This window comes from Gorilla gorilla, chromosome 9 (genome assembly GCF_029281585.2).
Source record: "Gorilla gorilla gorilla isolate KB3781 chromosome 9, NHGRI_mGorGor1-v2.1_pri, whole genome shotgun sequence".
Classification (NCBI taxonomy): domain Eukaryota; kingdom Metazoa; phylum Chordata; class Mammalia; order Primates; family Hominidae; genus Gorilla; species Gorilla gorilla.
The window spans coordinates 116,072,609-116,096,560 of record NC_073233.2 but is presented as its reverse complement, the minus strand read 5'-3'; the positions used below and the strand labels follow the sequence as shown (position 1 = coordinate 116,096,560).

Sequence of the window (23,952 nt, the reverse complement as noted above, 5' to 3'; positions counted from 1 at the left end):
AAGCTTCAGGGTGCCACTACGTTCCCCAGTACCCACAGTGGAAGCCACTGTGGTATGTCTGATCCAGATGCAACCTCACAGGGAGCCAGTGCCTGGATATGCCCGCCCCACTGCATCCAACATGCCTGACTATGCTCAGTGGCTGAGCTCACTCATACACCCCTCACTGCTTCATGCCTGGCTCACCACCAGCAGGCATGGGATTAGGCCCAGTAGCATGAGCCAAACACAGCCTGCTTGGCCAAGTGGGCGGAACAAGCCCAGCAGGCCCTAGCAAAACTCAGGCAAAGGCACCACTAGCCACAGAGGTTTCGAACTGGAAAAGCGACACCCTAAGGATCCTGTGACAACAGCATATAGTTGGATCATGTTTTTAAGGTCATATAAATTACACCTTCATACATTATATGCCCATATTGTTGTGTACAGTTATCTTTTTAAGCAGAGTTGGGGAAGAAAGTTTACATACAACAAACACTTATACTATTTTATTTTTATTTATTTATTTATTTATTTTTGAGACAGGGTCTCGCTCTGTCGCCCAGGCTGGAATGCCTTGGCATGATCTCGCCTCACTGCAGCCTCTGCCTCCCCAGTTCAAGAGATTCTCATGTCTCAGCTTCCCAAGTAGCTGAGATTACAGGCAAGTCCCACCACACCTAGCTAATTTTTTTGTATTTTTAGTAGAGATGGGGTTTTGCTGTGTTGGCCAGTTTGGTCTCAAACTCCTGGCCTCAAGTGATCCACCCATCTAAACCTCTCAAAGTGCTGGGATTACAGGCATGAGCCACTGCACCTAGCGTATACTGCTTTATATTATGTTGTTATCAAGTTACTCTCCAGTATCATCTCATTTTAGCCTGAAGGAGTCCCCCTTTATTATTTCTTACAGGGAAAATCTGCTAGCAACTAATTCTTTTAGTTGTTTATCTGATAACATACAATTTTTAAAGTTTTAGTTTGGAGTCTTGCTAGATATAGAATTCTTCCTTGAGGCTGGGTGTGGTGGCTTACTCCTGTAATCCCAGCACTTTGTGGGGGCCAAGGTGGGAGGATCGCTTGAGGCTAGGAGTTCAAGACCTACCTAGGCAACATATAGTGAGACACCATCTCTATTAAAAATTTTTTCTTTTAATTAGCCAGGCATAGTTGTGAGTTCCTGTCATCCCAGCTACCTGGGAGACTGAGGTGGGAGGATCGATTGAGCCCCAGCATTCAAAGCTACAGTGAGCTATAATGGTGCCTCTGCTCTTCAGCCTGGGCAACAGAGTGAAACCCTGTCTCAAAAAGAAAAGAAAATTCTTGGTTGACCTTTTATTGCTATCAGTTTTTTATCTTTTTTCTTCAACAATCAAAGTAAACATCAGGTCTTTGAATATCATCTCACTACTTCTGGTTTCTGGTGAGAAATCAGCTGTCAGTCTTACTGAGAAACCCTTGTATGTGATGAGTTGTTTCTCACTGCTTTCACGATTTTGTTTGTCTTTGTATTTTCAGTTTGATTATGGTCTGTCTGGGTATGGATCTCTTAGTTTATCCTACTTAGAGACTGTTGAGCTACCTTCATGTGTAGATTAAGTTTTTTCTCAAATTTGCACGTTTTTAGACATTATTTCTTCAAATATTCTTTCTGGCATTTCTGTCGTTCTAGGATTTCCATTATGCTTATGTTGGTAAAATTGATGGCATCCCTTAGGTCTCTGAGACTCTGTTCACTTTTCATCATTCTGGATTTGTTTCCATTCCTCAGATCAAAGGACTGTTACAACTCTGTCTCCTTCGTGCCATCCACAAGGCAGCGAATGATAGGGGGATGTGTTTCAGCTCATTTGTGTTATAGCTCATTCAGGCCCACTGCCCCACTCTGGCTTGTGGCTCCTGGGCCTGCTTGGCCCTGCCACTGCTTCCTGTCATGTGGGGTGGCTGTCCGCTCCTGGCAGACGGCAGGAGGGCTACAGTGTTATAGCCCCTTTCCCACCGGCAGGTTCTGCAGGTTCGGCAGGTTCCAGGGTCTTGTCCCGCATCTGAGAAGAATGAGGTTACATGGACCTGAGAGACTGAGCAAGGTGGAAAAGGATTTTTATTGAGCAACAGAACAGCTCTCAACATGAGAGGGGACCCAAAGTGGATAACCCTCTGTGTGATAGGGGTCCCAAAGGTAGGTAACCCCCACGTATTGCTGAGTCCAGGGTTTTTATGGGCTCAGAATGTGGGAGTGCATGTTGAGTGGTATGTGGGCGGGCCTGGAAAAAGCATCATTGGATTGGCCTTAGGCATCGAGGAAGTTTTCATTCTAGTTGTGGACTCTGTCCGGAACTGGCATGCAGTTTTCAGGCTTCAGGCTGTCTTTGACTTGAATGTTGGGTTTCACCATGGACCCACCCCTGTCTGCCTGGGAATTTGTCTCTTGCTGCTATCAGTCCTCCCTCTGAAGAAGTACATCTAACTGCCATTAGGATAAGGACAATGACCACAATTGCTGCTTTCTGCTGGCGGGGTGCTGTTTTGCAAAAACAGCAGTCTGATCTCTCTCAGAGGCCTAAGAGTTCCCAGTGAAAGGGAGCCATCGTCTGAGGCTCCATTTGCATGACCATATGGAGTTTAATGATCTCTAATTGAGAAGAAACAAATTTTACAAGGAGGTTAAATATACATGGACCAAATATGTGTATTATACAAAGAGGAGCTAGAAGGGAAAAATGTAGTCCCAAAGATAACAGAAATAAGGAGCAAAATAGACTAAACATGCTGAAACAATGTTATGGCTAGAGCTGTTTCACCCTAGTGAAAGAAATTAAATCTTGTATGGGGACAGTTAAACTTTAGAAGAAAAATAACTGTTTAGGGGAGTATATAATCCCTTGGGGGTTCAGGATTAAGGGGTCCTTGGCAAAGATGCATTGTGAGGAACAGAACAAGGGTGAGAAGAGCAAGCCTAGGAGAGACTATAAGGAGGATGTCCATGGTAGGTTAATGACACTTAACCTTTTGTCATTTAGCTTGAGGTCTCTGATTTTTTCACACTGGTACTTTGGGTACTGTTCCAGGTCAACAGAGATAATTCTGTCAGTTTTCCCAGGCCTTTACTCGAGTATAATGAATCTAAGAATATTTTCCAGTGACATTTACTGCCATAGGAGTAGAAAGAAGTATGGTATAAGGTCACTCCCAGTGCTGACCTAGAGAGGGAGAGAGGGTAGGAAGTGCCTTTACCCAGTACTATGTCCCCTGGGTTGAATAGAGATGGCCCTAGTTCACAGAATTGGGCCTCTGACAGTTGTTTCAGTTCCTATTGGAAATGGGCCAAAGATGTTATACGTGTAATCTAATCAGAGGTTTCTTGGTCTAGGAAGAAATCATTGGTGAGAAAAGGTCGTCTGTACATCATTTCAAAGGGAATTAAACCCAGCTTTGAAGGGGTGTTTCTGACATGTAGTAGGGCTTTGGGAAGAAAAGTAATCCAGGGCAGATGAGTCTCTCAAGACAGTTTTCTGTGGTACCTTTTGATAATATCATGTCTTTTCTCCCTTTCCTGAAGATTGTGGTCTCCTAGCACAATGAAGATAGTATTGTATGCCTACTGCCTTTGAGACCCCCGGGTGACAGCCTCCTTGAAGGAAGGGCCGTTATCACTCTGGAGGTGTTTAGGAAGTGCAAAACGAGTAATTACATCATTAATTAGTACTTTATCACCTCAGAGGCTTTCTGTGTCCAACATGGAAATGCTTCTACCCAGTTAGTGAAGATATCTACCCCCACTAGGAGGTATTGGATGCCTCTCGTCTTCTGCATAGGGGTGAAATCTATCTGCCAGTCTTCCCCTGGGTAACCTCCCATTATTTGGGTTCCGGAAGGGAGAAGATGTTGCTTGAGGGGATTATTTCTAAGGCAAGTCTCACAAGCATTAGTGACCTTTTTGACCATTTTTAGCAGATTTTTACCTGAAAACCACATTTGGGCCAATTGATAGGTTTTATGCTTACCTAGGTGGAGGGCTTGCTGAAGGATTTTAAGAACTTTTAAGAACTACCTGGCTGGTAGCTGGTAGATAAAGTTTGCTGTCCTCTGATTGTAGCCATCCCGAGGGCTGAAAGGTGTGTCCCTGAGAGGTGGCCCATTCTATTTCCACAGGAGAATATTGAGGTTTTATTTCTCTTGGAGCCCTCCCAGATCAGAGGGGCCTCAAGTGGATCAGAAATCTGGGGCCCTCTTGCTGCCGATTTAGCTGCTTGGTCTGCCACCTTAGTTCCCTCAGCTATTTCATCTGTTCACTTTTGGTGACCTTTACAATGTAATATTGCCACTTCCCATGGAACGAAAACTGAGGATAATGATCTCTTAATTTCCTGGTGGTATGAGAGACCTGTTAGCTGTGAGGAAGTCCCTTTCTTTCCAGATAGTGGCATGGGCAGGGAGGACTAGGAAAGTATACTTAGAATCAGTATAAATGTTAACTGCTTTCCCTTTGCTTAATTCAAGCACCCTTGTGAGGGCAGTTATCTCAGCTAGTTGATCACTTGTGCCTGAGGAGAGAGGCATGCTATCAATAATATCATTTAGGGTAACTATTGCATACCCTGCTTTATGGATCCCTTATTCCACAAAAGAACTTCCATCTGTAAAGAGAGTCCAGTCTGGGTTCTCTAAGGAGGTTTCTTTGAGGTCCTCTCTGGCCGCATAGGTTTGCACTACTATCTGTTCATAGTCATGTTCAAGCTCCCCAGCTTTCTCTGGGAGGAAAGTTGCTGGGTTTAGGGAGGGACAGATTCTTAACTGCAGATCTCTCTAATAGCACAGCTTAATATTTGAGGAGACGGTCATCCACTACCCAGAGCCTCCCCTTAGAAGACAGCAGTCCTGCCACAATATGTGGAGTATAAATGGTTACATTATACCCCATGGTTACCTTAGTGGCCTCTGGTACTGACAAGGTTACTGCTGTGACTGCCCGGAGGCAGGCTGGCCATCCTTTAGCTACCAAATTAAGCTCCTTGCTTAGGTAACCTACAGGTTTCTGGGCCAGACCTTGGGCCTGAGTTGGAACTCCCTGGGCCATTCCTTTCCTTTCTGATACATAAAGATTGAATGTCTTCCCTGTGGGAAGACTAAGGGCTGGTGCCTCAAGCAAGGCTTGTTTCAGTTGGTCAAAGGTCCTTCTAGCCTCTGGTTCCCAAATTAGGGAGTGAGTCTTAGTTGCCTGAGTCTCCTTTATTATGTGATATAAGGGACAAACTATTTCACCATACCCAGGTATCCATAGTCCTGTAATCCCCAAGAATCCTCTCAGTTGCTTGAGGGTTTTGGGGAGAGGAAAAGAGGAGATGGACTTAATCCTTTCTTCACCTAGTTCCCTGGTCCCCTCTGACAAGACTAGACCTAGGTACTTCACTGAAGTCTGACAGAGCTGAGCCTTAGATTTTGAGACCTTATATCCTCTGTTAGCCAGAAAATTAAGACAAGCCTTACTGTCCTGAGACTTCCTCAACTGGAACACAAAGGAGAATGTCATCTACATATTGTCAAACTTTCACCTGAGGATAAAGGAACTGCCCAAACAGCTGGGGGCTGTCTTAGAATCCCTGCGATAACACCATCCAGGTTAGCTTTGTGGTCTGGTTGGATGGATCTTTGAATGCAAATAAATACTGGCAGTTGGGGTGTAATGATATGCAGAAAAAGATGTCCTTTAGGTTCAGGACTGTGAACCATTTAGTTCCGTCAAGTATTTGAGTTAGTAGGGTATAGGGGTTGGGAACCACCATATGGATTGGAACCACAACCTCATTAATGACCAGTCTCCTTCCTTTGTTGGGTTTTTGTACATCCAATATCAGAGTATTACAAGGGCTGTTGCAGGGTTTAAGGAAGCTCTGCATCCTTGAGTTATCAGTGATGGCTTCTAGCCCTTTCCTAACTTCTGGTTTTAGGGGATATTGTCTCTGGTTAGAGAAGGAGGTGGGATCCTTAAGGAGGACCTAGACCAGTATGGCAGTTGTGGCTGCACCAATTTTCCTTTCAGTTGCCCAGACTTCTGGGTTAATTAATATTGGTCTGCACTAGGGTGAGACAAAGAGTCTGTCCTGGAGCCATAAGGATGGTGGGTCCCGTACCAGCTAAAATAGCCCTGCCTAGCAGAGGAGTTGGGCTTTCAGGCATGATTTAAAAGGCATGGGTAAACAAAAGGTCACCTCAACTATAACTAAGGGGTTGGGAAAAATATCAGGTTAAAGGCTTTCCTGAGACATCCCTCACAGTCACACTAAGAAAGGAAAGGGAGGCCTGGCCTAATAAGTTGCCTCTCAAGAGGGAAAAAAATCAGTTTCTCACATAGCAAAGCTCCCTGTAGTCATAGGACTATGCTGACTGCTGACATGATTGCGGGGGCGGAAACAACTTAAACGCAGGTAGGGGAAGTTGCCTGAGGGAAATAGCCTCTTGCCCAATGCAAATGGATTCCTTCAACAGGGGAAAGAAAACTCTCAGTCATTGCATCCTTCTTGCTTCTAAGAACAGACAAAAACCAAGTTGTTCTGAATTACACTGCTGATGACTAAGCAAAATGCTCATTCCACTCAATAATATTATCACTGTGGTTTGCAGCAACACCCTTAACGTTGTGTATGAAGAAGAGAGAGGAGCCAGGAAGAGAGAAAGAAAATGCTATAGGAAAGACTGGAGGTCTTGACTGACACCCGAACGGGCTGTTGGGGATTGGGGCCAGTCCAGGAGCCTTCAGGTAACACTGAGGTGTAGCCTCAGCCAGATGCCTTCAGTTGCCCAAGGACCTTATTCCGATCCTATGCATTGGCTAGACCTCTGTGAAGGGAGACTGGATTGAAACAAAGCCAACATTCCCAGTACCCGAGGGTGATGGCAGAGGCTTGACAAAATCTTCCCCAGCAAGCCTGTCCTTTGCAGCTGTGCCATTCGCTCTTAACTGGCTGACAGAGGCCCAGTGCTTCATCCGTTTTCGGAAAAAAAATGTGAAGGCAAGAAGCCTCAGAAATGAAAGTGTAAGAGGTCCACTCTTACCCTTGCACAGATCCCAGACAAGCCTCCAGAAATGACACAGGATCCATTCAGTGCCGCTATGCTGTCCAGCATTTCTGGCCTGTGGTGCGCCTGCCTGGGCCTCGCTCACCTCTAGGCTCATTGCTGGGCCCTATCTGCCCACTTGACCCAGCAGACTGCTTCTGGCCCGGATTCCATGCCCACTGCAGCTCTGCATTCAGCCCCGCAGCTGGTCCAGTTGTGCCATGATTGTCTTCCACCTTGGGAGCCGGCGTCTGGGTGAGGGTGACACAGCGGCGCCCAAAAACTTGGAGATGCCAGCAACCACAGAGCCCCAGCTGTTGCCCAGGGAGTTCTGAGGTCTGAGCCCCCAAGGACCGTTACAACTCTGTCTCCTTCCCACCGCCCACAGCATGGCAAACGGAGGTGGCAGGGGAGCGCATGTTTCAGCTCGTTTGTGTTACAGCTCATTCCGTCCCTCTACCCTGCTTCAGTCTGCTTCAGTCCTGGGCTGGCCCAGCCCCACTGCTGCTTCCTGTTGGGTAGCTGCCCAGCGCCAGCGGAGGGCTGAAGGGCTACAATGTTAAGAGTTCCTTTCACACCCACCATTCAGCAGGTTCTGAGATCTTGTCCTGCGTTTAAGAAGAATGAGGTTATGTGGACACTGGGGAGTGAGCAAGGTGGAAGAGGGTTTTCTTGAGCAACAAAACAGCTCTCGACACGAGAGGGGACCCAACATGAGTAGAGCTCCATGTGAGAGGGGATTCCAAAGGCAGGTAGTCCCCATGTGTGGTTGAGTCTGAGGTTTTCATGGGCTCAGAATGGAGGTTTTTATGGGCTCAGAGTGCAGGCTGATTGGTCCGTGGGTGAACCTGGAAAAAGCACCATTTGATTGGCTAAAAGACATCTAGGAAGTTCTCACTCTGGTCATGGGCTCTACACAGAACTGGCAGTCCAGTTTTCAGGCTTCAGACTGTCTTTGGCTTGAAGGTTGTCAGGTTTCACCGGGTACCCTACCCCTGTCTCCTTGGGAGTTTGTCTCCTGCTCTTATCAACTGTATTTCTTTATTCATATTTTCTATGTTGTGAGAGATTATTCTCATAATTTTCTAGATGTGGATTCCTTTAGTTTTTCCAACTTATTTAAAAATAGCTTATTTAAAGTCTCAAGTCTAATGTCTGGATTTCCCTGGGCAGATTTTTGGTTTTTTGACTCTGTATGATCCATACTTCCTTATTTGTCTGCATATCTCATAATATTTTGTGAAAAATTGGATGTTCTAAATAATATAATGTGACAACTCTTGGGATTAGATTTTTCTTCTTCCATGTTGTTGTCTTAGCTGTTGCTGTTTGTCTAGTGAGTTTGCTGAACTAATTTTATGCAGTCTACATTCTGTGAAGAGTTGATACTCTATGATTGGATGATGATTTCCTTAACTACTGGGAGCAAATAAATATCCCATTGTTTGCCAAGGGGGTCTGTGTGTGCATTGGGGCATGCTTTAGTTCAGCCAAGCAATTGACCCACTCTGCCTTAGCCTTCCTTCACTAGTTAAGGTTAATGTTCTTGTTGGAATTGATAATGCTTTGATTCCCAAAGGGCATAAATTAAGAATTAAGGGAGTTCCTGTCTCAACTTTCACGCAGAGTAGTTCTTCTGTTCATTCTTTTTATAAATCGTTTGGCAAATAAATGAAGTATACAAATACATAGCAGTGTTGTGAGAACATAGTTTTCTGATAACCCAGTAAGTGAATTTATACCATCAACTGACTTGGTCTTTATGGAAGTTATGCAGTAGAGGGACATAGTTATTTATCATTAATTTATTGGTTCTCCTGTAAGTACTGTGAAGTAATTATACTTTGTTAAACACTTTATTTTACTAGTTTAGCTAGAATTGTTTCCTGTGAAAGGGCCACCTGTTCTATGAATTGTACTTTGTATTGCAGCACAACCTGGTGTTTCTGTTCAAGGCTGCCAAACACTAGAGCATTCCACCTAAGGTTTCAATTGTGATATCAGTACATGCTACAGCATTTTCAATAGCAGTTTTAACCAAAAGTACAGAATTTAGTGTAAGTACCTAAACTTTTATTTTTTATTTAGGTTACTTACAGCAAGAAAACCTCATTTCTACCTGCCAGACTTTTATTTTGGAAAGTTCAGATTTAAAAGAATATGCAGAACACTGTACAGATGAAGGGTTTATTCCAGCCTGCTTACTGGTGAGTTATTTGTTCCTTAAGGGAAATATTTCATCAACACAAGAGACTAAAAATATAGTCATAAAATCAGCTTATCAGAAAAAAAAAATTGAAATTGGCAGAAATTTGGTGGTTTATATTCATGCATGACTGGTAAGACCCAAAGAAGACCAGCTTTTCTTTTTACAAATTTATGCCAAAACTATTAAATGAATTACAACTTTGAGAATTGGTTTCAAAATGACACCCTCGTTTCTGATTAGTTTCGCTGCTGATGTCTCCAAGCCTTTTTTTTTCTTCCTGACCTGTATCTGGCTGCTCCTTTTAGACAAATATAAAACAGGTATTTTGATATATTATTGTCATCTCTTTTGTTAAATATCACTAGACCAACAAACCATCATTTGGTACATAGTGGATACCTTCCAGAACTACATCATTTCACATGGTGATTGCCATTTTATTTTAATCATGGCTCCTTAAAGACTATCACAGATAACATGAATGTCTGCTTAGGAAACTGAAAATGATGCAAAACTAAAGTTAAGCAGGGTCATAGAATACAGAGTATACACAAATCCATTGTATTCCATATGCCTGCAATGAACAATTGGATTTTGAAAATACCCGTTTATAATAGCAACAAACAAACAAAATGCTTAGAGATAATCTAACAAAATATGTGTGAAATCCAAATGCTCAAAATTGCCTGAGATCTAAGGCCTGAATAAAAGGAGAATTGTATTGTGGGCACAGATTGAGAGACTCAATATTGTTAAGGTGTTAGTTCCTCCCAATTTAATTATAGATTTTTCACAGTCAAAATGCCTCCAAGCATTTTTATAGATAACACGAAGCTGAATTCTAAGTTTTAAATGGAAAAGAAACTAGAATAGCCTAAACAGTTTCTGAAAAAGAACAACTTGGAGGACTCACATTATCAGACTTCAAGACTTACTAAAAAACTATGATAATCAAGATGAAGGGGCATTTTTGATAGTTTAGGCATGTGGAACCACATACAAAGTCCATATAGAGACCCACACATCTGATTTTGACAAAGGATTAAAGACAATTCATTGCAGAAAGGATGGTCTTATCAACAAATGTTGCTGGAACACTCAGACATCCATATGTAGAAAAAGAACCTCTACAAATACCTCATACCTTATGCAAAAATTAACCAAAATGGATCAGAATGTAAAACACAGGACCGTAAGACTTCTAAATGAAAACATAAGAAAAAAATTGTGCGAAGTTGGATTTGACAGTGAGTTTTATATATGACACCAAAAGCATGGGCTATAAAGGCAAAAATTAGGCAAATTCAACTTTATAAAAAATTAAAAACTTGCTCTACAAGAGGCATGTTAAAAGAAATAGGCTGGGCCAGACACAATGGCTCATGCCTATAATCCCAGCACTTTGGGAGGCCCAGGCAAGAGGATTGCTTGAACTCAGGAGTTCTGTACCAGCCTGGGCAACATAGTGAGACCTCATCTCTAGAAAACAGTTTTTAAAAATTAGCCAGGTGTAATGGTGCACTTAGTCCCAGCTGCTTGGGAGGATGAGGCTGGAGGATTGCATGAGCCCAGGAGGTCAGGGCTGCTGTGAGCCACAACTGCACGGCTGCACTTCAGCCTGGGTGACAGAGTAAAACCCTGTCCCAGAAAAAAAAGGCTGGGTGAAAATATTTATATCTTACATGTCTGATAAAGGGTTTATACCCAGAACATATGTATAGAATTCTTAAAACTTAACAACAAAAACAAAACAATTTTTTAAGTGGATAAGAGATCTGAAGATACTTCACCAAAGAAAATATACAGGTGGCAATAAGCATATGAAAAGATCTTCCATATCATTAGTCATTAGGAAAATGCAAATTAATACCCCAGTGAGATACTAATACCTGTTAGAATGGCTAAAATAAGAAAACAAGTTTAAAAACTGGCAAGTCCTTGACCACAAATATGCAGAGCAGCAGGAACTCTTGTTTCTTACTGGTAAGAATTAAAAGTCATGCAGTTGCTTTTGAAAACAGTTTGACATTTGCTTATATGATTATGCATCTACTCCTCATGTGAACCAACACTCACATTACCCAAATCAGTTGGAAAACTTGTGCTCACAGAAAAACCTAGACACTGGTGTTTGCTTATAGTGGCTAAAAGCTGAAAACAGGCTGAGCGTGGTGGCTCACACCTGTAATCCCAGCACTTTGGGAGGCCAAGGCGAGCGGATAGCGAGGAAGAGTTCAAGACCATCCCTGCCAACATAGTGAAACCCCATCTCTACTAAAAATACAAAAATTATCTGGGCATGATGGTGTGCGTCTGTAGTCCCAGCTACTCGGGAGGCTGAGACAGGAGAATCGCTTGAACCTAGGAGACGGAGGTTTTGGTGAGCCGAGATTGTGCCACTGCCCTCCAGCCTGGGCAACAGAGCAAGACTCCATCTCAAAAAAAAAAAAAAAAATACTGAAAACAGGCCAGGCGTGATGGCTCACACCTTTAATCCCAGCACTGTGGGAGGCTGAGGTAGGAACATGGCTTGAAGCCAGGAGTTCGAGGCTATAGTAAGCTGTGAGCAGCCACTGTACTCCAGCCTGTGTGACAGAGCAAGACCCTGTCTCTAAAAAATAAAAATAAAATTTTAAAAACTGGTGACAACCAAGATGTCTTTCAAAAATTGACAAACTCTGATGTGTTCATAACAAAGCAGTACTCTACTACTCAGCAATAAAAAGCAACATGCTATTGATTCACACAATAACATGGATGAATATTAAATAAATCCTTCTGATTTCTTCTAAATTAACAATTCTGAACAAATAACAAATTGTAGATAGTGCGAGCCAGATTTCTCACTGTGTGAGGAAGAAGATACAAATAAACATAATAATGAAACCAGTGGTGTTGGGTTATAGTCTGAGATATTAGTATGACACTGTAGTTATTTTTATATATATATATACAGCTAGATGATACAAATGCTTGTATGTATGCATTTGTACATGTATGTATAGCTGTCTGCTGAGAGGGTCTGGGAGCAGTGATACCCGAGTAGCTATAATGTCCTAGTCAAACAGGCAAGATTCTTTAGAAGCTTAGATGCAAACCCTAATTTCAGTGGCTATTTTCATTTTCGATTACCTGCTTCTTTACCCTTTCCTCATCGCTACTCTGCAGTCAGATCTTTTATTAAGTTGAATGGTAGAATCTTTTCTTGTGAGAAATTATTGGTAGTATTATACAATTTTGGTAATATTTGATCTTTTTCTTTTCAGTCCTTATTTGGAAAAAACTTGACAACAATTTTAAATGAGTATGTAGCTATGAAAACAAAAGGTAAGAGTTCTGATTTGGAGTTTTTTTGCTGATGTATACAATATTTATCTACTTGATTTAGTTAAAAATGATTTCTAAAGGTTATTAATGTCTCATAAAAGCCTTGAGAAAACTTGTCCCTGTTGTAATGAGATAAATTTTTCTGGGACACATCTAATTTGTTTGTGGGTTTTGTTTTTTGTTTGTTTTGTTTTTTTTTTTTGGTGGTTTTTTGTTTTTTTTGGTTTTTTTTTGAGACGGAGTTTCACTCTTGTTGCCCAGGCTGGAGTGCAGTGGCATAATCTCAGCTCACTGCAACCTCCAGTTCCTGGATTCAAGCGATTCTCCTCAGTCAGCCTCCCAAGTAGCTGAGAATACAGGCATGCACCACCATGCCCGGCTAATTTTGTATTTTTAGTAGAGGCAGGGTTTCTCCATGTTGGTCAGGCTGGTCTCGAACTCCCGACCTCAGGTGATCCACCCACCTCGGCCTCCCAAAGTGCTGGGATTACAGGTGTGAGCCACTGCCCCCAGCCATTTGTTTGTGTTTACATTGAGTGGTACATAAATTGCAACAATCTTTATGTTAGCAAAAATAACCCAAAAACTACCTCTAAAAAATATGTAAAATAAAACTCTTACCTCTGTGTTATCTACACTGATAAACAGACATCACTATGTGTTAAAAAGTTTTAAACTGACATTTTAATTTTAATTCTATGTAGTCTAAGTCTGAACACAGAAGCCAGTCATACACTGGCTTATAGTTACCCGAATATAAAATTCTACTTGCCTAAATTAAGGATGTTTTAGAGGGAAAGTTTTGACTGCTTATTCTCTAATATTGATTATTTTCGATAGCTTACAACGTTAACAAAACAATTAGCATTAAAGAATTCCCATAAGATGATAACAAAGGAAAAGAAGCTTGACATTTTTTGACATTGTCTGTGTATAAGCATTGTGCTACGTGCTTTCATATGATTTTTTTCTCATTTAGTCTTTTTTGTTTGTTTTTTTTTGAGACGGGAGTCTCTCTCTGTTGCCCAGGCTGGAGTGCAATGGCGCGATCTCGGCTCACCGCAACCTCCGTCTCCCGGGTTCAAGCAGTTCTCCTGTCTCAGTCTCCCGAGTAGCTGGGACTATAGGCGCACGCCACCATGCCCAGCTAATTTTTGTGTTTTTAGTAGAGACAGGGTTTCACTATGTTGGCTAGGCTGGTCTCAAACTCCTGACCTCATGATCTGCCCACCTCAGCCTCCCAAAGTGCTGGGATTACAGGCATGAGCCACCATGCCCGGCCTCTCATTTAGTCTTTAGAATAACCCAGTGAGAGATATTGTTTAAAGCCATTTTTAAATATGAGAAAATTGAGGATTAAATTTCCACACTTTTAAGTAATTTGCATAACCTTTATGATAATTATTATAAGACAAATTACTTAATTCACTTTCATATGTCACATGATATCAGATAGAACAAAGATCAAAAAATTGTTTCTCCTTTTTTTAATAAAATGAAGGTGTAAAATTATTGGCCAAAAAATGCTTCAGAGATTTTACAGATGTCCATTTCTACTCATATTGTATCTGATACTCAGTGGCTTTAGAAGAGAAAGCAACTGCATTATAGCTTTGCAAGCTATTTTACAACATAGATTTATTTCTCATTTTCCAACATACTGTCAATAATTGAGAGACAAGGTTTTTTTGTGTGTCTTTGTTCAGAATGAATGATGAAATTTCTTCAGCTGGGTTTATTAAGAACCTTTTCCTCCTATGATTTAGAAACATCAAATAATGTCCCAGCAATAATGTCATCTCTATGGAAGAAATTGGACCATACACTTTCTCAGATCAGGTAATAAGCTATTAGAATGTGCCTAATGATTTTGGAATGCAAATACACTTTGGGTTTAAATCTTCTTAAGACCTACACAGTGTACTTATATAACACTCATCCAGTTTTGAAATTACTCTAGAGGTTGCTGGTACTGTGGAGGTTACTGACTGACATAATTTGAAATAAATAGCATACTTTTAATAAAATATTTAGAAAACTAAGATATGTAGTAGTTTAATGACATTTCCAAGTTTCCATAGCAATTTAAAGGCAGATATATTGTTAGAATACAAATCACCTAATCCCAGGCCACTGTGAATTCCCTTAGGCAACTGTCTCTTTATTACATATTCACAGAATTGATGCGTTGAACCCATGCCCACTTGGTTTCTTAACTTGTAAAGAAATAAGCTTGAAGAATAATACTAATTGAAATCTTCTGATATCAGTTTTATGAAAATCTCATATTTGACTATAGAATTTGTTATGAAAACCATAGTCTCTTAACCTTTCTTTCAGAGCTATAAGTGACTACCCCACCTAACTTCAGCATGGGTTTCATTTTCTTCCTCTGCTTAACCTGCTAAAATGGCTCCAAATGCTTTCTTCTTAACTCTGGACCACATCTTACTTGGTAGTCTTATCTTTATATTTCTCTTTCCTAACTCGAGTTTTGTGGATCTTGTTGGAGACTTACTTGACATATTTTTTATGGTAATGGCACAGTGTCTGTGACTTTATCGAACAAAGGGGTGGGCCACTCTAATTCATACTAAAAGAATTAACTTGTACTGTGAATTTTTCCATGTTTGTTGGCATCTTCTTTAGAGGTACAATAAAATAATTTCAGTCATAAATTTTATAAAAGCTGGATGTCCTCTGACATCAACTTGGGGATTCTGAAGTATTTATATATGGAGTCATGTGAAATCAGAATTTCTCTGTGGGAAGGCATCTCTATAATTGTGAAAGATAATAAAAAATGTATACTTTGTATATTCTTACTTAAAAATGTTAATATGTAGAGTTTCTAAAGTTAAATTATATTCTTTTCATTTTTTCAAGAGGTAGGGTCTCACTCTGTTACCCAAGCTGGAATGCAGTGGTGTGATCATAGCTCTTGTAGCCTTGAACGCCTGAGCTCAAAAGTTTCTCCCATCTCAGCCTCCCAAGTACCTAGGACTACTGGCACATGCCACCTGGCTAATTTTTATTTCATTTTATAGAGACAGAGTCTTGCTGTGTTGCTCAGGCTGGTCATGAAGTCTCGGCCTCAAGTGATCCTCTCACCTCAGCCCCCTAGTGTGCTGGGATTGCAGGCATGAACCATCATACCCATCCCAGATTGCATTCTTAACGTAATGTCAAGGCACTCTAATGCATTATTACATTGGATAGAAACTTCTTAATTAAAATTATGTGTGTTGTGAGTGTGTCTACATGCCACTATTTTTCTCCTAAAGCAAATCACAGTTGCTTACCCAAAAAATGTGTTTGTTTGTCTTTTTTGTCTGAGATTTTTTGCCTTTTACCTCATAACTAACTTGAGGTCTGACTGTAACTAAATCATAGTGGATGTCAGCAACAAACATTTTTTGATGGATAACTACTTTGTTTTCTTTGTTAGGAGCATGCAAAGTTCCCCAAGGTTTGCTGGCAGTCAGAGAGGTTGGTATCCAACTTTAAACAATGTTCACAATTACTTCAAACTTAAACTATCAGATGAACATTTTAATTCATTGTACACATGTGCTAAGTATATATTTTGCTTAAACTACTGTTTTTCTGTTTTTCTTTCTTTTTTTTTTTTTGAGACAGTGTCTCGCTCTGTCACCCAGGCTGAAGTGCAGTGGCACGATCTCAGCTCACTGCAACCTCCACCTCCCGGGTTCAAGCGATTCTCCTGCCTCAGACTCCCAAGTAGCTGGGACTACAGGCGTGTGCCACCACACCCAGCTAATTTTTTTTTGTATTTTTAGTAGAGATGGGGTTTTGCCATGTTAGCCAGGATGGTCTCAATCTCCTGACCCCATGGTCCGCCTGCCTCAGCCTCCCAAAGTGCTGGGATTACAGGCGTGAGCCACCGCACCTGGCCAAACTACCGTTTTTCTAAGTACAGTTATGTTAATTAATATTTTCATTTATCATTAAAATATTTTGTAAATACTCCCTACATTTCACATTGACTCATGTAGAATGTTTTAATTCTCATTTCATAAGTGTAGGTTTCTTAATTCATGGTATTATCAATATGAATTACTGCAGAACAAATATAATCTTGGATTTATAAAGCTTGATTGTATTCATTTTAGTTTCTTCTGAAAGTCGCATAAATTTAGTTGATATATTTAGGGGTCATTCTTCAATCTGTTGATGTAACACGTTGTTATATAATAGGATGCATCATATTGACTTCTTACAATTCCCAAACTACCCTGACGTTGAATTTGTTTTTTAAATGCTTATATGTTTCAGCCCGAACGAGAACTGGAATTGCAGAAATCAAACGGCAGAGAAAGCTTGCATCTCAAACAGCTCCAGCCAGTGCAGAGTTGCTCACTTTACCTTACCTTTCAGGACAGTTTACCACTCCTCCTTCCACAGGTACACAGGTTACTCGACCAAGTGGCCAAATTTCAGATCCATCGAGGTCATATTTTGTAGTGGTCAACCATTCACAGTCACAAGATACTGTAACCAGTAAGTTTACATTTTGTTCTCTTAAATTTTGTTGTTAATCAAATCGTATGAATGAGATAATATACTAATGTCTTTATACTCATAGTGTAAAATTATGGCCCCCCCAAAAAAAGATGAGAGAGACTAAAAGTGGAACAGACTTCTAGATTTGCTATAAGCATATAAAATCTTTAAGGCATTTTAATCTAGGGTTCTTCCTATTTCTACGCTAATTGAAGTCTACCTTCAACTCTCTAATTCTCAATTTTTGGCATTAAGAGAAAAAGACGCTGTTGTATTTGATTTTAAATGGAATGTACATTATATTTTCTACTTCCTTGCCTTTGTTGATGTCAGTCTGTCCTCCTGGAATGAGGAATGCCTTTCTACTTCTCTATCTTTACATGTTAGAAATCCTACATATGCCTGGCTGAACCTTAGAGTTAGGAATATCCTTAGAGAGTGTGTGGTATATCTTATTTTTTGCATACTTGAAACTTTTGAAAACACATGGTAGTTAAGGGATAAGAAGCTAGTTAATAACAGAGTTGGGATTAGAATTCAGGAGTTAGCACTCTCAGTTCACAAACCAGTTATCTTTCTGTGCAGCTAAAATTTGTTGCCATCAGGATCTCCCTCATTTTCACCTTTTCCAAATCCTTTTCTACACCCAGAACGCTTAGTTTATACTTCTTAGACTTTTTCCATTCTACTGTATTATTGTTGAGACTATATTGTACTTTGGATTTTATTGTAAAACCTTAAGGCATAAAGACTGTATTTTATTAATCTTAGTGTCTTTTACCATGCTTTACACATGGTAGGCACTCAGTACATGTTAATTGAATTTAATATAAAATAATAATCACTAATGCTTTTTATCCCGTTACAAGTTTAGAAAACTATTCAGTTTCTTTGGCTTACTGTTATGTTTTCTTGAAATACAGCTGGAGAAGCTTTAAATGTTATTCCTGGTGCTCAGGAAAAGAAAGCACATGCCAGTTTAATGTCTCCCGGTAGACGCAAAAGGTAAATGCTTTTTAAAAGACACAAGTTACCCGTATCCATTAAAAAAAAAAAAAAAAAAGAATTACATCAGGATACTTAGGTTGTGAATAAACTAATAAGACCAGATTATGTTCTGATCTATATTAGAACTATTCCAAAATACATTGTCTTTCTTCACATTCTAACCTGCCTGAAATTGGGTTGCATCTCTCAATTAATGGCATATCACTGTTTCATGGGAAATATGTTTATTCTGTAATGGTATATAAAATAATGGTGTATCTTACAAATGATGTTATCCGAGATTTTTTGAAATCCATGTTTTTTAACTGAATGTAAATAATACCGTTATGTTCTATGCTCCACACACATTTAAAGTCCTAAGATCAATTGATGGAATTTTTCCAGGCACAATCTTTGAGAAAAGTGTGTTTCTCAAAACACTTTTGAGAAAAGTGTGTCTTTGTTTGAAGGGTATTTTTTGAAAGAGATAATAGTTTTAAAATGTTTATTCTAGTTTCTTAGCTACCAAGCCCTGGGTATTTTTGTTAGAGTTTTTACTTTTGGTTGTCTTTCATTCAAGACTGACCTCAGCCTCCTTTATTGGAGCCTTTCTCACTTCACCATATAAAATAACAAACAGCAATATCCATTTTTTTATTTTTAGAGATAGGGCCTTGCTGTCTTGCCCAGGCTGGAGTATAGTGGTGCAATCATAACTCACTGCAGCCTTGAACTTGTGGGCTCAGAAGATCCTCCCACCTTAGCCTCCCCAGTAGCCAGCACCACAGGCACATGCCACCACACCCAGCTAATTTTTTTATTTTTTGTAGAGATGGGGGTCTCACTTTGTTGCCCAGGCTGGTCTGAAACTCCTGGCTTCAAGTGATCTTCCCACCTTGGCCTCCAAAATTGCTGGGATTACAGATGTGAGCCACCATGCCCAGCCATAAAAGAGCAATATTAATATTTAACATTTATAGGAACCTTGACTTTTTAAATAAAGTCTTTATATATACTTTATTTCATTCCATTCTTTAGTAAACCCAATAATGCAGTTGGTCATTATAAAGTAGGTTAGAGAGTCAGAGCTTGCTGTGCTTCAGACCATAGGTAGTAAGTGGTAAAGCTAGACTTCAAACTCATTTCTTTGAATTCAAGACTACCAATACTTTTTGTACTTCCCTTTGTTCCTAACGCAAATAGAGAAAATATAGTTGACCTTGAATAACATGGGTTTCAACTGCATGGGTTCATTTATACTCAAGTTTTTTTCAACCGAACACAGATTGAAAATTTAGTAGTAAAACCTGCCTATATGCAGTGTGCTGACTTTTTGAATACATGGGCTTCCTAGTGCAGACTGTAGGACTTGAGTACACGTGGATTTTGATATCCTTGGGGGTCCTGAAACCAGCCCCCTGCAGATACAGGGACAACTGTATCTGTTCTGTTATGGTGATCTTAAAATTTATGTCTGTATATGTATTTATCTTTAAATCTGTTAAACTTAGTGGTTAAAAGAAAAGCTTTTAAAATGTGTTTCAGTGAATCTCAGAGAAAAAGTACCACTTTGTCTGGCCCTCATTCAACAATACGGAATTTCCAAGATCCAAACGCTTTTGCAGTAGAAAAAGTAAGTGACTCTGCCAAACTTTGCAACTTAAAATATTCCTGAGTTTAAAAATACAGATATATACACAAATGTATGTATGTGTGTATGTATCAAATAAAGAAACAGGAGTAAGTTTATAGATATCTGTAAATACATTGTTGTTGTTGGATCATTTAATAAAATACTGGCCAGGTGCTATGGCAAACACCTGTAATCCCAGCACTTTGGGAAGCTGAGGTGGGCAGATTGCTTGAGCTCAGGAATTCAAGACCAACCTGGGCAACATGGTAAAAACCCCCTCTCTACAAAAAATACAAAAATTAGCTAGGTGTGGTAGCACGTGCCTGTAGTCCTAGCTGCTTGGGAGGCTGAGATGGGAGGATTGCTTGAGCCTGGGAGGTCAAGGCTGCAGTGAGCCATGATCATACCACTACACTCAAGCCTGGGTGACAGAGTGAGACCCTGTCTCAAAAAAAAAAACTGGCCGGCGAGTAGTGGCTTGTACCTGTAATCCCAGCACTTTGAGAGGCCAAAGCCAGTGGATCTCTTGAGGCCAGGAATTCAAGACCAGCCTGGCCAACTATCTCTACTAAAAATACAAAAATTAGCTGGGTGTGATGGCGCACGCCTGTAATCCCAGCTACTATTCAGGAGGCTAAGGCACAAGAATTGCTTGAACTGCGAGGTGGAGGTTGCAGTGAACTGAGATTGTGCCACTGCACTCCAGGCTGGGCTATAGAGTGACACTCTGTAAAAATAGGGCATTTACTGGGGTTTAATGATGAGTGTGGAACTGTATAAGAAAGAGTTGGTGAAAGATCTGTGAAAACATTTGCAAATTATGAAGTGTTGTATTCAGGTATTAATATGGAGGGAGCCATTACAACTTCTGAGTTTCCATTTAGGTTTATTAAAACTATCCAGCTCTTATCGGTTTGTTCTTTTCTAATAAATATTAAATAGCAGAATACTCTTTATTGTCCTTTTGCTAACAGTGGCTTTCTTTTCCAGCAAATGGTTATTGAAAATGCACGAGAAAAAATACTAAGCAACAAATCTCTTCAAGAAAAGCTAGCAGAAAACATAAATAAATTTTTAACTAGGTAAGCTATATATGTTTAAAATGCCTAATTGTTTTTGCCCAATTGCATAACTATAATAAAGATTTTTCTTTCTTTATTAACAGTGATAACAGTATTGCCCAAGTACCTAAGCAAACAGATAACAACCCTACGGAGCCAGAGACTTCAATTGATGAATTCCTAGGACTTCCGGTATGGGTGGTTGGGGTGTGCATGGGTGCGTGTGTGTTACTTAAGATTGATGGTATTTTGGTTTCATTTCAAAACCATTGCCAACATAAGATGTTATGATTTGCCATCTAATTAGATAAAATGATTTACAATAGTAAGATAAAACTTTTCTTCATTCATTGAATGCAGTCTGTTCCTGAAAAACACATTGGATGATGACTTAAAATAAAATCTATATTGCATCCACAGTCATGGATTCCTAAGTATTCCATACTTAAAAATTTATTAGTGGGTATATTTGTGTGTAATAAACAGTAATACAGTGTTTATATAAATTACATTTCTTCTACACTGCTACAAATTGTATAATAATTTAGAGAAACAATGAAATGATACAATAAAGATATGTAATGGGGCCAGGCACGGTGGCTCAATGCCTGTAATCCCAGCACTTTGGCAGGCCAAGGAGGGCAGATCACTTAAGGCCAGGAATTCGAGACCAGCTTGGCCAACATGGTGAAATCCCATCTCTACCAAAAATACAAAAATTATATGGGCATCATGACACGTGCTTGTTATCCCAGCAGCTCGGGTGGCTGAAGCAGGAGAATCCTTGAATCTGGGAGGTGGAGGTTGCAGTGAGCGGGGATCGCACCACTGCTCTCCAGCCTGGGCGACAGAGCAAGACCCTGTCTCAAAAAAATAAGAAAAAAAGATACGTAATGAATCCAAGTAATAGTTAACAAAATAAAATGAACAAGACTTTTTTTTTTTTTTTTTGAGATGGAGTCTCACTCTGTCACCCAGGCTGGAGTGCAGTGGCACAATGTCAGGTCACTGCAAGCTCTGCCTCCCAGGTTCATGCCATTCTCCTGCCTCAGCCTCCTGAGTAGCTGGGACTACAGGCGCCCACCACCATGCCCGGCTAATTTTTTTGTATTTTTAGTAGAGACGGGGTTTCACCATGTTAGCCAGGATGGTCTCCCTCTCCTGACCTCGTGATCTGCCCGCCTCGGCCTCCCAAAGTGCTGGGATTACAGGCGTGAGCCACCGTGCCCGGCCAATAAAATGAGCAAGACCTTTTTAAAAAGGAAGATTGCTAACCGAATGACGATTTGCCTGTGAGGCTTAATACTAAGAGAAGAAAGATGGGGACAATGGTCACTGTTGCTATTGGTAGTAAATACAAAAGAGAGTGAGCTAGTAAGGGAGGAATATAACAGTCTATGTTTTAAGATTTGTTCATGTGCAACTATCCTTTAATATACTTTTTTTTTTTTTTGAGACAGGGTCTCACTTTGTTGCCCAGGCTTGAGTGCAGTGGCTCAATCACGGCTCACAGCAGCCTTGATCTCCCCCAGCTCAAGTGATACTCCCACCTCAGCCTTCTGAGTAGCTGGGACTACAGGCGCATGCCACCATGCTCAGCTAGTTTTTGGTTTTTGTTTGGTTTTGTTTTTTGAGATGGTGTCTCGCTGTGTCACCCAGGCTGGAGTGCAGTGGCACGATCTTAGCTCACTGCAACTCCTGAGTTCAAACGATTCTCCTGCCTCAGCTTCCCAAATAGCTGGGATTATAGGCATGCACCTCCACGCCTGGCTAATTTTTGTATTTTTAGTAGAGACTAGGTTTCACCATGTTGGCCAGGATGGTCTTGAACTCCTGGCCTCAAGTGATCTGCCTAACTCAGCCTCCCAAAGTGCTGGGATTACAGGCATGAGCTATCTCACCTGACCCAAGTACCCTTTTTGAAGAGCAGCTGCAATTGTGATTTTAGGACATCTTTTTACTTGGACCATTGGACAATAGAAATATTTTTATTGGCATGCCCATGTGAGTGTATTAGAGCAGGTTTTCTTTCAGTTGAATTCTGAGTAAAGCCATTGAGCCCTTGAATTGTTTTTCTCTATGTCAGTTCTACCAGAACTTCTTTCAAAAACCTCTCTTATCTTACCACTTAATAAATATGGGCCAGACACAGTGGCTCATACCTTTAATCCCAGCACTTTGAGAGGCCAAGGCAGGAGGACTGCTTGAGCCCAGAGGTTCAAGACCAGCCTGGACAACATAATGAGACCTCATCTATACAAAAAAAAAATTTTTTTTAATTAGCCAGGTGTTATTGCATGTACCTGTTGTCCCAACTACTCGGGAGGCTGAAATGGGAGGATCACTTGAGCCTGGGTGCTCAAGGCTGCTGTGAGCTGTGATTTCACCACTATACTCCAGCCTGGGCAACAGAGCAAGACACTGTTTCAAAACCAAAAAACAAATATGTATGCTCTGTTCTAAGTTTTTGTGTTCTCCAACTTTTTGCTTATTGTTTCTTTATAAATACATCAGGTGCTTACCGTAATCAGGGTACTCTGTTAAATACTGTGAAGGATTGTAAGAAAGTAAAGACACAACCTACTGTTCTTGGTTGTTCATAATACTGTATTCGTAGAAAGTTAAGAATTAAGATTTAGCTGGGTGTGGTGGCTCACGCCTATAATCCCAGCAGTTTGGGAGGCTGAGGCAGGTGGATCACCTGAGTTCAGGGGTTGGAGACCAGCCTTGCCCACATGGTGAAACCCCATCTCTACCAAAAATTAGGTAGGTGTGGTGGCATGCACCTATAATCCCAGCTACACAGAAGGCTGAGGCAAGAGAATCGCTTGAACCCGGGAGGCGGAGGTTGCAGTGAGGCGAGATTGCGCCACTGCACTCCAGCATAGGCGACAGAGTGAGACTCCGTTTCAGAACTAAAAAGAAAAGATTTAAATAACAGTTTTTAAGACAGTATAGGGAATTTTGTAACACAGAAATCCCCAAAGGCTTGAGAAGTAGCACCAGGACGTCTGAAAGTCCCTCTGAAAGCTGAGGCTACAAACAGGATAATAAGGTGCGAAATTCCAGGGGTCATGATGCTTCAGCCTACCCAGGGTGTGCAGGGAGAGAGCTCTCACTCTCCTTTGACACTTACAAGTCCTGTGTCAATAGTACCAATTCTATGAGTGGGGCTG

At 40.7% G+C, this 23,952-nt stretch overlaps 1 protein-coding gene across 5 annotated transcripts in view; it reads left to right on the top strand.

The window, feature by feature from the left end:
• The window catches only part of NPAT (nuclear protein, coactivator of histone transcription), a 67,553-nt gene that overhangs the window by 16,324 nt on the left and 27,277 nt on the right, over positions 1 to 23,952 (top strand). For all 5 annotated transcript variants that reach the window (XM_004052077.5, XM_055355461.2, XM_063693504.1 and 2 more), the window contains exons 2-10: positions 9,124 to 9,242; positions 12,511 to 12,571; positions 14,338 to 14,410; positions 16,020 to 16,060; positions 16,868 to 17,092; positions 18,019 to 18,100; positions 19,628 to 19,715; positions 20,706 to 20,797; positions 20,881 to 20,968. In XM_004052077.5, the coding sequence (XP_004052125.5) occupies positions 9,124 to 9,242; positions 12,511 to 12,571; positions 14,338 to 14,410; positions 16,020 to 16,060; positions 16,868 to 17,092; positions 18,019 to 18,100; positions 19,628 to 19,715; positions 20,706 to 20,797; positions 20,881 to 20,968 (869 nt within the window). The remainder of the gene's footprint in view (positions 1 to 9,123; positions 9,243 to 12,510; positions 12,572 to 14,337; positions 14,411 to 16,019; positions 16,061 to 16,867; positions 17,093 to 18,018; positions 18,101 to 19,627; positions 19,716 to 20,705; positions 20,798 to 20,880; positions 20,969 to 23,952) is intronic.